This window comes from Oncorhynchus keta, chromosome 26 (assembly GCF_023373465.1).
Source record: "Oncorhynchus keta strain PuntledgeMale-10-30-2019 chromosome 26, Oket_V2, whole genome shotgun sequence".
NCBI lineage: Eukaryota > Metazoa > Chordata > Actinopteri > Salmoniformes > Salmonidae > Oncorhynchus > Oncorhynchus keta.
This window is the reverse complement of record NC_068446.1, coordinates 46,135,697-46,152,057: the sequence shown is the minus strand read 5'-3', so window position 1 is coordinate 46,152,057 and position 16,361 is coordinate 46,135,697. Positions and strand designations below refer to the sequence as shown.

At 41.3% G+C, this 16,361-nt stretch overlaps 1 protein-coding gene across 1 annotated transcript in view; it reads left to right on the top strand.

The window, feature by feature from the left end:
• The first annotated feature begins 2,140 nt into the window (after positions 1–2,140).
• Positions 2,141–16,361, top strand: part of smad3b (SMAD family member 3b) — a 24,763-nt gene continuing 10,542 nt past the window's right edge. Inside the window, 3 exon segments of the mRNA XM_052481088.1 lie at positions 2,141–2,544; positions 5,250–5,443; positions 12,999–13,168. Of these exon segments, the coding sequence (XP_052337048.1) occupies positions 2,339–2,544; positions 5,250–5,443; positions 12,999–13,168 (570 nt within the window). The 5' untranslated portion in view covers positions 2,141–2,338.

Sequence of the window (16,361 nt, the reverse complement as noted above, 5' to 3'; positions counted from 1 at the left end):
TCAGTCCATTCTGTCAGTCCATTCTGTCAGTATATTCTGTCTGTATATTCTGTCTGTACATTCTGTCAGTATATTCTGTCTGTATATTCTGTCTGTATATTCTGTCTGTATATTCTGTCTGTATATTCTGTCTGTATATTCTGTCTGTATATTCTGTCTGTATATTCTGTCTACATTCTGTCTGTATATTCTGTCTGTACATTCTGTCTGTATATTCTGTCTGTATATTCTGTCTGTATATTCTGTCTGTATATTCTGTCTGTATATTCTGTCTGTATATTCTGTCTGTATATTCTGTCTGTATATTCTGTCTACATTCTGTCTGTATATTCTGTCTGTATATTCTGTCTGTATATTCTGTCTGTATATTCTGTCTGTATATTCTGTCTGTATATTCTGTCTGTATATTCTGTCTGTATATTCTGTCTGTATATTCTGTCTGTATATTCTGTCTGTACATTCTGTCTGTATATTCTGTCTGTATATTCTGTCAGTATATTCTGTCTGTACATTCTGTCAGTATATTCTGTCTGTATATTCTGTCTGTACATTCTGTCACTATATTCTGTCTGTACATTCTGTCAGTATATTCTGTCTGTATATTCTGTCAGTATATTCTGTCTGTACATTCTCTCTGTATATTCTGTCAGTCCATTCTGTCAGTATATTCTGTCTGTATATTCTGTCTGTATATTATGTCAGGCCATTCTGTCAGAATATTCTGTCTGTATATTCTGTCAGGCCATTCTGTCAGTATATTTTGACAGTATATTCTGTCTGTACATTCTGTCAGTATATTCTGTCAGTATATTCTGTCTGTATATTCTGTCTGTACATTCTGTCAGTATATTCTGTCTGTATATTCTGTCAGGCCATTCTGTCAGTATATTCTGTCTGTATATTCTGTCAGGCCATTCTGTCAGTATATTCTATCTGTATATTCTGTCTGTATATTCTGTCTGTACATTCTGTCAGTATATTCTGTCTGTATATTCTGTCTGTACATTCTGTCAGTATATTCTGTCTGTATATTCTGCCAGTCCATTCTGTCTGTATATTGTTACTCACATACACACATCGCAAACAATCATTTTCTAATGTTAATCTCAACAAAATGACAAGTCCATCAAAGGAGGTTGGTGGCACCTTAATTGGGGAGAAGAACGGGATCGTGGTATTGGCTGGAGCGTAATTATTGGAATGGTATGAAATACATCAAACACGTGTTTCCATGGTATTTGATGCCATTCCAGACATTATTATGCACTTCCTCCCATCAGCAGCCTCCACTGAAGTACATTACACTGAGGCGAGATACAGGCTTGCCAGAAGGCTCTAGCTAGATAACCAGCCATGTTATGCCAATAGAAAAGCATTAGCTTTGTAGCGGTTATGCTATGTGGAAACACTTGTTTTAATTATTTCCTTCATCTTCCTCACCAACGCATTCATGTATAGCTTTCAAATTCGGTAAATATAATTTAGTTAGCTAGCAATTCATTTCAACAAATGTTGTATCCATATTTATCACAGTAGAAGGCAGTATTCGCATATCATTCATTACCTGTTTGCAAGTGTTGTTAAATTTATTCTCTAAATAAATTACATGTTTTCAAATATTGTTTGCAACTACAAAACTCAGTATACAGGTGCAACTGTCGTTCTGCCCCTTGAGCATAGCAGTTAACCCACTATCTGGGCACCGAATATATCGATAAGGCAGCCCCCCCACCTCTCTGATTCAGAGTGGTTGGGTTAAATGAGGAAGACACATTTCAGTTGAATACTGTAATGAAACAGGCAGGGAGCAGGTCTCGAACCCTCGACCTTCTGGGCCCCGAGGTACGTCGCGCTATCGACTGTGCCGCAAAAAGCACGCTCCTGCGAGTCGATATCAGCGCGTATAAACCCAGGGTCGTTACAATACATTCAGTCGGACAACTGACGAGCTATCCCCCTGTCTCAACCTTTATTTTACACGCGTAAATCATGCGGTACATGCTTGTATAATTAAGTAATGATTCTACCTCTATAGAGGCAGAGAGCCAGACGGGGAGGAGAGGCAGACGGGGAGGAGAGGCAGACGGGGCGGAGGAGTGGGGGGGGTGTTCATCTGTCTGCCCTTTATCTAAAGCCCTTCACAGAAGGAGAGACTGTCATTCAACGACTAGTGCCTTGAGCTATCCAACCAACAACATTTCAAGCCTGCTACTTTTCAACAAATAACGTTTATTTTTATTTGTATGATTATTTGTAGTTAATTTCAGGAGGACCATAATGAACGTTTTATAGCCGAATACTGAAAACCGAGTGGATTTTTACTGACCTCAATCTCAAGATGTCTATACTGCCATTCACTTTCGCGATTGTGAAGAGGATTTTAGGCTGGAAAAGGGGCGAACAGATAAATGGACAAGAGGAGAAATGGTGTGAAAAGGCAGTGAAAAGTCTCGTGAAGAAATTGAAGAAGACAGGACAGCTGGACGAGTTGGAGAAAGCCATCACGACCCAGAATATCAACACCAAATGCATTACCATACCAAGGTATAGGACCCCCCTACCGTAGTAACTCTCAGACAGGTTGCTAACCAGCTACTTAACTAGGCTATCTTCTGGTTATACTGTTGTGATTTAGTTAACTAGCTAGCAAAGCCAGCTACACCACCAGTAAGTAACTACTTTATTTAACCTTATAACAATGAAAGATTTAATTATGTGATCAACAATGAGTATTGACATATGCATTTGGGTGCGTTCGTAATTTCGCTCTGGCTATCTTCTCCGATTTCAGAATAACTGATGAATTTACAAACGCTTAAAACACCCGTTGAATATAGCTGGTTTCGGGGGAAAGAAATGTGTTTTTAAAGTGTTGCCAGCAGCACAGTTAGTCACCAAAGCACTGGATAACATGAACACAACCTGACCAGCTCTGCTGGGGCGAGTGAAGGGTTCTGTCATTTGTGTCTGGAAGTAGATAGCAAGTTAGTTTGGGTGCTTGACTGCCGTTGTTGAGGTCAAACCGTTCAGATCAATCCTAGTCCTTTAAGAACGGGACAATCAGACAACCCTACTCTTTTATGAACGGGACAATCTGACAACCCTATGTAACGGGTGTGAAAGGCTAGCTAGTTAGCGGTGGTGCGCGCTATTAGCGTTTCAATCGGTGACGTCACTTTCTCTGAGACATTGAAGTAGTGGTTCCCCTGCACCTTTCAAGTCCCCTCTGTCAGTCTGTCCATCATGGCATGATGTCAGTCAGCAGCAGCTTTTGGGGGTCAATTTGAAGTTAAATCAAATTCTAATTCAATAATTGAAAAACTATTTTCAATTATTTTGCAATAAACTGAAAAAGAGGAGACCCCAACCCTGGTCAGCATTAAGTCAGTACCAGGAGATACCATCTAACCTTGTTACATTCTACAAATACCTAATATCCTGTCCACACACGTCTTGAGACCTGAGGGCTGGGTGGCTTCTGTGTGGTGGTACCTTCTGAGCCATTCACAGGACAGGACTACTGTTTAGACTGGAGAAAGAGGCCTTCCCCTCTCATGGGGAGAGAAAAGAGAGGGGAAGAGAGTGTCTGTGGGAAAATGGGATTCCCCAGAATGCTGTGTGACTCGTCTAACTTTGCGTTTTGTAAATATTGTAGTGCGTGTCTGAAAGTCAAGTGTGGGTATATCTGGCTGCGTGCGTGCGTGCGTGCGACTGTGCGTGTGACTGTGTGTCTCGGTGAGTAGTGTATTGCGGTATCGTGATACTGGTATTGTGACAACCCTAGTTTTAAACCATGGGTAAGAAACTAAACTAACAAGCTAACAAGAGTGAGCTAGATAACAACCTAACACCCTCGAGCTAGCTAGATAGCTAGCACACGCTTGTTAGTAAGCTAGCACACAAGTTGGAGTTAGCTAACTAACAAGCTAGCGAGCTACCAATGTAACAAGCTTGAGCTAACAAGATAACAAGCTTAAGCTAATGAGATAACAAGCTAACAAGCGTGAGCTAGCTAGATTTTACCTTTATTTTATTTTAACAAGAGTGAGATAACAAGCTTGAACTAGCTAACTAACAAGCTTACAAGCGTGAGCTAGCTAGATAACAATTGTGAGCTAGATAAAAAGCTAATCAAATCAAATCAAATCAAATGTATTTATATAGCCCTTCGTACATCAGCTGATATCTCAAAGTGCTGTACAGAAACCCAGCCTAAAACCCCAAACAGCAAACAATGCAGGTGTAAAAGCACGGTGGCTAGGAAAACTCCCTAGAAAGGCCAAAACCTAGGAAGAAACCTAGAGAGGAACCGGGCTATGTGGGGTGGCCAGTCCTCTTCTGGCTGTGCCGGGTAGAGATTATAACAGAACATGACCAAGATGTTCAAATGTTCATAAATGACCAGCATGGTCGAATAATAATAAGGCAGAACAGTTGAAACTGGAGCAGCAGCACAGTCAGGTGGACTGGGGACAGCAAGGAGCCATCATGTCAGGTAGTCCTGGGGCACGGTCCTAGGGCTCAGGTCCTCCGAGAGAGAGAAAGAAAGAGAGAATTAGAGAGAGCATATGTGGGGTGGCCAGTCCTCTTCTGGCTGTGCTGGAGATTATAACAGAACGTGGCCAGGATGTTCAAATGTTCATAAATGACCAGCATGGTTGAATAATAGCTAATAAGCTTGAGCTAGCTAACAAGTTTAAACTTGCCAACTAACAAGTTTGAGCTTGCCAACTAACAAGCTAACAGGCATGAGCTAGCGAACTAACAAGCTAACAAGCTTGAGCTAGCTAAATAACAAGATAACAACCTTGAGCTAACAAGCTTAAGCTAACAAGCTTGAGCTAACGAACTAACAAGCTTGAGCTAGCTAAATAACAAGATAACAACCTTGAGCTAACAAGCTTGAGCTAACGAACTAACAGGCTTGAGCTAGCTAGATAACAAGCTAACAGGCTTGAGCTAGCCACCAAGTTTGAGCTAGTTAACTAAGAAGTATGAACTAGCTAGCGCACAAGCTTGAGCTAGCTAACTAACAAGTATGAACTAGCTAGCGCACAAGCTTGAGCTAACTAACAAGCTAGGCTACCAGAGTTTCTTGCATGGGTATCCTCTCTTGTTGTGATGTGTGTTTTGTCCTATATTTTTTATTTAATTTTTTATTTTGAATCCCAGGCCCCCGTCCCTACAGGAGGCCCCTCCTGGTAGGCCGTCATTGTAAATAAGAATTTGTCCCTCCCCCAACCCCCCAGGTCTCTAGATGGTCGTCTCCAGGTGTCCCATCGCAAAGGCCTTCCCCATGTCATTTACTCTCGTCTGTGGCGTTGGCCAGACCTGCAGTCGCCCCACGAGCTCCGGGCCATAGAGCAGTGTGAGTACGCCTTCCACACCAAGAAGGACGAGGTGTGTGTCAACCCCTACCATTACCAACGCGTCGAGACACCAAGTGAGTACTATGGTACTACTACAGTACTATGATACTACTACAGTACTACTACAGGACTATGGTACTACTAGAGGACTATGATACTACTACAGTACTATGGTACTACTACAGTACTATGGTACTACGACAGTAGTACTACAGGACTATTGTACTACTACAGTACTATGATACTACTACAGGACTATGGTACTACTACAATACTATGATACTACTACAGTACTATATGATACTACTACAGTACTATGGTACTACTACAGAACTATGGTACTACTACATCTCTCTTTTACTATGATACTACTACAGTACTATGATACTACTACAGTACTACTACAGGACTATGGTACTACTAGAGGACTATGATACTACTACAGTACTATGGTACTACTACAGTACTATGGTACTACGACAGTAGTACTACAGGACTATTGTACTACTACAGTACTATGATACTACTACAGTACTACTACAGGACTATGGTACTACTACAGTCCTATGATACTACTACAGTACTATGGTACTACTACATCTCTCTCTTTACTATGATACTACTACAGTACTATGGTACTACTACAGTACTACTACAGGACTATGGTACTACTACAGTACTAATACAGGACTATGGTACTACTACAGTACTATGGTACAACTACATTTCTCTCTTTACTATGATACTACTACAGTACTATGATACTACTACAGTACAACTACAGTACTATGGTACTACTACAGTACTATGGTACTACTACATCTCTCTCTTTACTATGATACTACTACAGTACTATGGTACTACTACATTTCTCTCTTTACTATGATACTACTACAGTACTATGGTACTACTACAGTACTACTACAGGACAATGATACTACTACAGGACTATGATACTACTACAGTACTATGATACTACTACAGTACTATGGTACTGCTACAGGACTATGATAGTACTACAGTACTATGTACCACTACAGGACTATGATACTACTACAGTACTATGATACTACTACAGTACTATGGTACTGCTACAGGACTATGATACTACTACAGGACTATGGTACTACTACAGTAATATGATACTACTACAGTACTATATGATACTACTACAGGACTATGATAATACTACAGGACTATGATACTACTACAGTACTATATGATACTACTACAGGACTATGATACTACTACAGTACTATGGTACTACTACAGTACTATGATAGTACTACAGTACTATGATACTACTACAGGACTATGGTACTACTACAATACTATGATACTACTACAGTACTATATGATACTACTACAGTACTATGGTACTACTACAGTACTATGGTACTACTACATCTCTCTCTTTACTATGATACTACTACATTTACATTTACATTTAAGTCATTTAGCAGACGCTCTTATCCAGAGCGACTTACAAATTGGAGGGTAGTATCCTGTATATGTCCTGGTGACATAGTGTTGTAGAGGGTAGTATCTTGTATATGTCCTGGTGACATAGTGTTGTAGAGGGTAGTATCCTGTATATGTCCTGGTGACATAGTGTTGTAGAGGGTAGTATCCTGTATATGTCCTGGTGACATAGTGTTGTAGAGGGTAGTATCCTGTATATGTCCTGGTGACATAGTGTTGTAGAGGGTAGTATCCTGTATATGTCCTGGTGACATAGTGTTGTAGAGGGTAGTATCCTGTATATGTCCTGGTGACATAGTGGAGGGTAGTATCCTGTATATGTCCTGGTGGCATAGTGTTGTAGAGGGTAGTATCCTGTATATGTCCTGGTGACATAGTGTTGTAGAGGGTAGTATCCTGTATATGTCCTGGTGACATAGTGTTGTAGAGGGTAGTATCCTGTATATGTCCTGGTGACATAGTGTTGTAGAGGGTAGTATCCTGTATATGTCCTGGTGACATAGTGAAGGTTATGTTGGTTAGGGTAACATCCTGTATATGTCCTGGTGACATAGTGTTGTAAAGGGTAGTATCCTGTATATGTCCTGGTGACATAGTGTTGTAGAGGGTTGTATCCTGTATATGTCCTGGTGACATAGTGTTATGGAGGGTAGTATCCTGTATATGTCCTGGTGACATAGTGTTGTAGAGGGTAGTATCCTGTATATGTCCTGGTGACATAGTGTTGTAGAGGGTAGTATCCTGTATATGTCCTGGTGACATAGTGTTGTAGAGGGTAGTATCCTGTATATGTCCTGGTGACATAGTGTTGTAGAGGGTAGTATCCTGTATATGTCCTGGTGACATAGTGAAGGTTATGTTGGTTAGGGTAACATCCTGTATATGTCCTGGTGACATAGTGTTGTAAAGGGTAGTATCCTGTATATGTCCTGGTGACATAGTGTTGTAGAGGGTTGTATCCTGTATATGTCCTGGTGACATAGTGTTGTAGAGGGTAGTATCCTGTATATGTCCTGGTGACATAGTGTTGTAGAGGGTAGTATCCTGTATATGTCCTGGTGACATAGTGTTGTAGAGGGTAGTATCCTGTATATGTCCTGGTGACATAGTGTTGTAGAGGATAGTATCCTGTATATGTCCTGGTGACATAGTGTTGTAGAGGGTAGTATCCTGTATATGTCCTGGTGACATAGTGAAGGTTATGTTGTAGAGGGTAGTATCCTGTATATGTCCTGGTGACATAGTGTTGTAGAGGGTAGTATCCTGTATATGTCCTGGTGACATAGTGTTGTAGAGGGTAGTATCCTGTACATGTCCTGGTGACATAGTGTTGTAGAGGGTAGTATCCTGTATATGTCCTGGTGACATAGTGTTGTAGAGGGTAGTATCCTGTACATGTCCTGGTGACATAGTGGAGGGTAGTATCCTGTATATGTCCTGGTGACATAGTGTTGTAGAGGGTAGTATCCTGTATATGTCCTGGTGACATAGTGTTGTAGAGGGTAGTATCCTGTATATGTCCTGGTGACATAGTGTTGTAGAGGGTAGTATCCTGTATATGTCCTGGTGACATAGTGTTGTGGAGGGTAACATCCTGTATATGTCCTGGTGACATAGTGTTGTAGAGGGTAGTATCCTCTATATGTCCTGGTGACATAGTGTTGTAGAGGGTAGTATCCTGTATATGTCCTGGTGACATAGTGTTGTAGAGGGTAGTATCCTGTATATGTCCTGGTGACATAGTGTTGTAGAGGGTAGTATCCTGTATATGTCCTGGTGACATAGTGTTGTAGAGGGTAGTATCCTGTATATGTCCTGGTGACATAGTGAAGGTTATGTTGTAGAGGGTAGTATCCTGTATATGTCCTGGTGACATAGTGTTGTAGAGGGTAGTTTCCTGTATATGTCCTGGTGACATAGTGTTGTAGAGGGTAGTATCCTGTATATGTCCTGGTGACATAGTGTTGTAGAGGGTAGTATCCTGTATATGTCCTGGTGACATAGTGTTGTAGAGGGTAGTTTCCTGTATATGTCCTGGTGACATAGTGTTGTAGAGGGTAGTATCCTGTATATGTCCTGGTGACATAGTGAAGGTTATGTTGGTTAGGGTAACATCCTGTATATGTCCTGGTGACATAGTGTTGTAAAGGGTAGTATCCTGTATATGTCCTGGTGACATAGTGTTGTAGAGGGTAGTATCCTGTATATGTCCTGGTGACATAGTGTTGTAGAGGGTAGTATCCTCTATATGTCCTGGTGACATAGTGTTGTAGAGGGTAGTATCCTGTATATGTCCTGGTGACATAGTGAAGGTTATGTTGTAGAGGGTAGTATCCTGTATATGTCCTGGTGACATAGTGTTGTAGAGGGTAGTATCCTGTATATGTCCTGGTGACATAGTGTTGTAGAGGGTAGTATCCTGTACATGTCCTGGTGACATAGTGTTGTAGAGGGTAGTATCCTGTATATGTCCTGGTGACATAGTGTTGTAGAGGGTAGTATCCTGTACATGTCCTGGTGACATAGTGGAGGGTAGTATCCTGTATATGTCCTGGTGACATAGTGTTGTAGAGGGTAGTATCCTGTATATGTCCTGGTGACATAGTGTTGTAGAGGGTAGTATCCTGTATATGTCCTGGTGACATAGTGTTGTAGAGGGTAGTATCCTGTATATGTCCTGGTGACATAGTGTTGTGGAGGGTAACATCCTGTATATGTCCTGGTGACATAGTGTTGTAGAGGGTAGTATCCTCTATATGTCCTGGTGACATAGTGTTGTAGAGGGTAGTATCCTGTATATGTCCTGGTGACATAGTGTTGTAGAGGGTAGTATCCTGTATATGTCCTGGTGACATAGTGTTGTAGAGGGTAGTATCCTGTATATGTCCTGGTGACATAGTGTTGTAGAGGGTAGTATCCTGTATATGTCCTGGTGACATAGTGAAGGTTATGTTGTAGAGGGTAGTATCCTGTATATGTCCTGGTGACATAGTGTTGTAGAGGGTAGTTTCCTGTATATGTCCTGGTGACATAGTGTTGTAGAGGGTAGTATCCTGTATATGTCCTGGTGACATAGTGTTGTAGAGGGTAGTATCCTGTATATGTCCTGGTGACATAGTGTTGTAGAGGGTAGTTTCCTGTATATGTCCTGGTGACATAGTGTTGTAGAGGGTAGTATCCTGTATATGTCCTGGTGACATAGTGAAGGTTATGTTGGTTAGGGTAACATCCTGTATATGTCCTGGTGACATAGTGTTGTAAAGGGTAGTATCCTGTATATGTCCTGGTGACATAGTGTTGTATAGGGTAGTATCCTCTATATGTCCTGGTGACATAGTGTTGTAGAGGGTAGTATCCTGTATATGTCCTGGTGACATAGTGTTGTAGAGGATAGTATCCTGTATATGTCCTGGTGACATAGTGTTGTAGAGGGTAGTATCCTGTATATGTCCTGGTGACATAGTGTTGTAGAGGGTAGAATCCTGTATATGTCCTGGTGACATAGTGTTGTAGAGGGTAGTATCCTGTATATGTCCTGGTGACATAGTGTTGTAGTGGGTAGTATCCTGTATATGTCCTGGTGACATAGTGTTGTAGAGGGTAGTATCCTGTATATGTCCTGGTGACATAGTGAAGGTTATGTTGTAGAGGGTAGTATCCTGTATATGTCCTGGTGACATAGTGTTGTAGAGGGTAGTATCCTGTATATGTCCTGGTGACATAGTGTTGTAGAGGGTAGTATCCTGTACATGTCCTGGTGACATAGTGTTGTAGAGGGTAGTATCCTGTATATGTCCTGGTGACATAGTGTTGTAGAGGGTAGTATCCTGTACATGTCCTGGTGACATAGTGGAGGGTAGTATCCTGTATATGTCCTGGTGACATAGTGTTGTAGAGGGTAGTATCCTGTATATGTCCTGGTGACATAGTGTTGTAGAGGGTAGTATCCTGTATATGTCCTGGTGACATAGTGTTGTAGAGGGTAGTATCCTGTATATGTCCTGGTGACATAGTGTTGTGGAGGGTAACATCCTGTATATGTCCTGGTGACATAGTGTTGTAGAGGGTAGTATCCTCTATATGTCCTGGTGACATAGTGTTGTAGAGGGTAGTATCCTGTATATGTCCTGGTGACATAGTGTTGTAGAGGGTAGTATCCTGTATATGTCCTGGTGACATAGTGTTGTAGAGGGTAGTATCCTGTATATGTCCTGGTGACATAGTGTTGTAGAGGGTAGTATCCTGTATATGTCCTGGTGACATAGTGAAGGTTATGTTGTAGAGGGTAGTATCCTGTATATGTCCTGGTGACATAGTGTTGTAGAGGGTAGTTTCCTGTATATGTCCTGGTGACATAGTGTTGTAGAGGGTAGTATCCTGTATATGTCCTGGTGACATAGTGTTGTAGAGGGTAGTATCCTGTATATGTCCTGGTGACATAGTGTTGTAGAGGGTAGTTTCCTGTATATGTCCTGGTGACATAGTGTTGTAGAGGGTAGTATCCTGTATATGTCCTGGTGACATAGTGAAGGTTATGTTGGTTAGGGTAACATCCTGTATATGTCCTGGTGACATAGTGTTGTAAAGGGTAGTATCCTGTATATGTCCTGGTGACATAGTGTTGTAGAGGGTAGTATCCTCTATATGTCCTGGTGACATAGTGTTGTAGAGGGTAGTATCCTGTATATGTCCTGGTGACATAGTGTTGTAGAGGGTAGTATCCTGTATATGTCCTGGTGACATAGTGAAGGTTATGTTGTAGAGGGTAGTATCCTGTATATGTCCTGGTGACATAGTGTTGTAGAGGGTAGTATCCTGTATATGTCCTGGTGACATAGTGTTGTAGAGGGTAGTATCCTGTACATGTCCTGGTGACATAGTGTTGTAGAGGGTAGTATCCTGTATATGTCCTGGTGACATAGTGTTGTAGAGGGTAGTATCCTGTACATGTCCTGGTGACATAGTGGAGGGTAGTATCCTGTATATGTCCTGGTGACATAGTGTTGTAGAGGGTAGTATCCTGTATATGTCCTGGTGACATAGTGTTGTAGAGGTAGTATCCTGTATATGTCCTGGTGACATAGTGTTGTAGAGGGTAGTATCCTGTATATGTCCTGGTGACATAGTGTTGTGGAGGGTAACATCCTGTATATGTCCTGGTGACATAGTGTTGTAGAGGGTAGTATCCTCTATATGTCCTGGTGACATAGTGTTGTAGAGGGTAGTATCCTGTATATGTCCTGGTGACATAGTGTTGTAGAGGGTAGTATCCTGTATATGTCCTGGTGACATAGTGTTGTAGAGGGTAGTATCCTGTATATGTCCTGGTGACATAGTGTTGTAGAGGGTAGTATCCTGTATATGTCCTGGTGACATAGTGAAGGTTATGTTGTAGAGGGTAGTATCCTGTATATGTCCTGGTGACATAGTGTTGTAGAGGGTAGTTTCCTGTATATGTCCTGGTGACATAGTGTTGTAGAGGGTAGTATCCTGTATATGTCCTGGTGACATAGTGTTGTAGAGGGTAGTATCCTGTATATGTCCTGGTGACATAGTGTTGTAGAGGGTAGTTTCCTGTATATGTCCTGGTGACATAGTGTTGTAGAGGGTAGTATCCTGTATATGTCCTGGTGACATAGTGAAGGTTATGTTGGTTAGGGTAACATCCTGTATATGTCCTGGTGACATAGTGTTGTAAAGGGTAGTATCCTGTATATGTCCTGGTGACATAGTGTTGTAGAGGGTAGTATCCTCTATATGTCCTGGTGACATAGTGTTGTAGAGGGTAGTATCCTGTATATGTCCTGGTGACATAGTGTTGTAGAGGGTAGTATCCTGTATATGTCCTGGTGACATAGTGTTGTAGAGGGTAGTATCCTGTAGATGTCCTGGTGACATAGTGAAGGTTATGTTGTGGTGGGTAGTAACCTGGATATGCCCTTGTTTAAAGAACCCTAAATCAATTTTTTTGTAAAAACATGCTGAAAAATCATGTCTGTCTGCCCCCCACTTCAATTCAAAGAGCTTTATTGGCATAGGAAACATATGTTTACATACACTCAAAAGTTTCATAAGTATAAAGACATTACAAATGTTATATCGTTGGCTGTGTACAGTGTTATAACAATGTCTCTCTGTCCTGTTCAGTCCTCCCTCCTGTCCTGGTTCCGAGACAAACAGAAATCCCTACAGAGTGTCCTATTTTAGACGACTACAGCCATTCTATCCCTGAGAACACCATCTTCCCCGCCGGCATCGAGCCACAGAGCAACTACATCCCAGGCGAGTCACACAATTGAGCCGGGCCGAGCTATACTGTGCTGGTTGCTCTTCCACCATTTTTAATTCCAGGAAACATTCTGGAACCAATACCAGTCATGACCCACTCTTACCCACAGCATGAACAATACCAGTCATGACCCACTCTTACCCACAGCATGAACAATACCAGTCATGACCCACTCTTACCCACAGCATGAACAATACCAGTCATGACCCACTCTTACCCACAGCATGAACAATACCAGTCATGACCCACTCTTACCCACAGCATGAACAATACCAGTCATGACCCACTCTTACCCACAGCAGGAACCAATACCAGTCATGACCCACTCTTACCCACAGCATGAACAATATCAGTCATGACCCACTCTTACCCACAGCAGGAACAATACCAGTCATGACCCACTCTTACCCACAGCAGGAACAATACCAGTCATGACCCACTCTTACCCACAGCAGGAACAATACCAGTCATGACCCACTCTTACCCACAGCATGAACAATACCAGTCATGACCCACTCTTACCCACAGCAGGAACAATACCAGTCATGACCCACTCTTACCCACAGCATGAACAATACCAGTCATGACCCACTCTTACCCACAGCAGGAACAATACCAGTCATGACCCACTCTTACCCACAGCAGGAACAAGTGTACCCTGAGGTCTTCTGTAGCATGCAGCAGTCTTTTAGGAAGTTGTTACAATAAATTCAATAAACTACATGAACTCAGCTTAATGAACTTCATAGATTGGCCACTTGGTGTGAGGCTTTGATCTCATGAGTGTTGATATTGTTATAATGCCTCTGAAGCTAAGTTCAGACGGGACAGTCGAACATCAGGTTTAGAATGTTGTTACGTAAGGAGAGACAGGACAAAACTATCCAGGTTTAGAATGTTGTTACGTAAGGAGAGACAGGACAAAACTATCCAGGTTTAGAATGTTGTTACGTAAGGAGAGACGGGACAAAACTATCCAGGTTTAGAATGTTGTTACGTAAGGAGAGACAGGACAAAACTATCCAGGTTTAGAATGTTGTTACGTAAGGAGAGACGGGACAAAACTATCCAGGTTTAGAATGTTGTTACGTAAGGAGAGACAGGACAAAACTATCCAGGTTTAGAATGTTGTTACGTAAGGAGAGACGGGACAAAACTATCCAGGTTTAGAATGTTGTTACGTAAGGAGAGACGGGACAAAACTATCCAGGTTTAGAATGTTGTTACGTAAGGAGAGACAGGACAAAACTATCCAGGTTTAGAATGTTGTTACGTTATATGAGACAGGACAAAACTATCCAGGTTTAGAATGTTGTTACGTAAGGAGAGACAGGACAAAACTATCCAGGTTTAGAATGTTGTTACGTTATATGAGACAGGACAAAACTATCCAGGTTTAGAATGTTGTTACGTAAGGAGAGACAGGACAAAACTATCCAGGTTTAGAATGTTGTTACGTTATATGAGACAGGACAAAACTATCCAGGTTTAGAATGTTGTTACGTAAGGAGAGACGGGACAAAACTATCCAGGTTTAGAATGTTGTTACGTAAGGAGAGACAGGACAAAACTATCCAGGTTTAGAATGTTGTTACGTTATATGAGACAGGACAAAACTATCCAGGTTTAGAATGTTGTTACGTAAGGAGAGACAGGACAAAACTATCCAGGTTTAGAATGTTGTTACGTAAGGAGAGACAGGACAAAACTATCCAGGTTTAGAATGTTGTTACGTAAGGAGAGACAGGACAAAACTATCCAGGTTTAGAATGTTGTTACGTTATATGAGAGACAGGACAAAACTATCCAGGTTTAGAATGTTGTTACGTAAGGAGAGACAGGACAAAACTATCCAGGTTTAGAATGTTGTTACGTAAGGAGAGACAGGACAAAACTATCCAGGTTTAGAATGTTGTTACATAAGGAGAGACAGGACAAAACTATCCAGGTTTAGAATGTTGTTACGTAAGGAGAGACAGGACAAAACTATCCAGGTATAGAATGTTGTTACGTAAGGAGAGACAGGACAAAACTATCCAGGTTTAGAATGTTGTTACGTAAGGAGAGACAGGACAAAACTATCCAGGTTTAGAATGTTGTTACGTAAGGAGAGACAGGACAAAACTATCCAGGTTTAGAATGTTGTTACATAAGGAGAGACAGGACAAAACTATCCAGGTTTAGAATGTTGTTACGTAAGGAGAGACAGGACAAAACTATCCAGGTTTAGAATGTTGTTACGTAAGGAGAGACGGGACAAAACTATCCAGGTTTAGAATGTTGTTACGTAAGGAGAGACAGGACAAAACTATCCAGGTTTAGAATGTTGTTACATAAGGAAAGACAGGACAAAACTATCCAGGTTTAGAATGTTGTTACATAAGGAGAGACAGGACAAAACTATCCAGGTTTAGAATGTTGTTACGTAAGGAGAGACGGGACAAAACTATCCAGGTTTAGAATGTTGTTACGTAAGGAGAGACAGGACAAAACTATCCAGGTTTAGAATGTTGTTACGTAAGGAGAGACAGGACAAAACTATCCAGGTTTAGAATGTTGTTACGTAAGGAGAGACAGGACAAAACTATCCAGGTTTAGAATGTTGTTACGTTATATGAGACAGGACAAAACTATCCAGGTTTAGAATGTTGTTACATAAGGAGAGACAGGACAAAACTATCCAGGTTTAGAATGTTGTTACGTAAGGAGAGACAGGACAAAACTATCCAGGTTTAGAATGTTGTTACGTTATATGAGACAGGACAAAACTATCCAGGTTTAGAATGTTGTTACGTTATATGAGACAGGACAAAACTATCCAGGTTTAGAATGTTGTTACGTAAGGAGAGACAGGACAAAACTATCCAGGTTTAGAATGTTGTTACGTAAGGAGAGACAGGACAAAACTATCCAGGTTTAGAATGTTGTTACGTAAGGAGAGACAGGACAAAACTATCCAGGTTTAGAATGTTGTTACGTAAGGAGAGACAGGACAAAACTATCCAGGTTTAGAATGTTGTTACGTAAGGAGAGACAGGACAAAACTATCCAGGTTTAGAATGTTGTTACGTAAGGAGAGACAGGACAAAACTATCCAGGTTTAGAATGTTGTTACGTAAGGAGAGACAGGACAAAACTATCCAGGTTTAGAATGTTGTTACGTTATATGAGACAGGACAAAACTATCCAGGTTTAGAATGTTGTTACGTAAGGAGAGACGG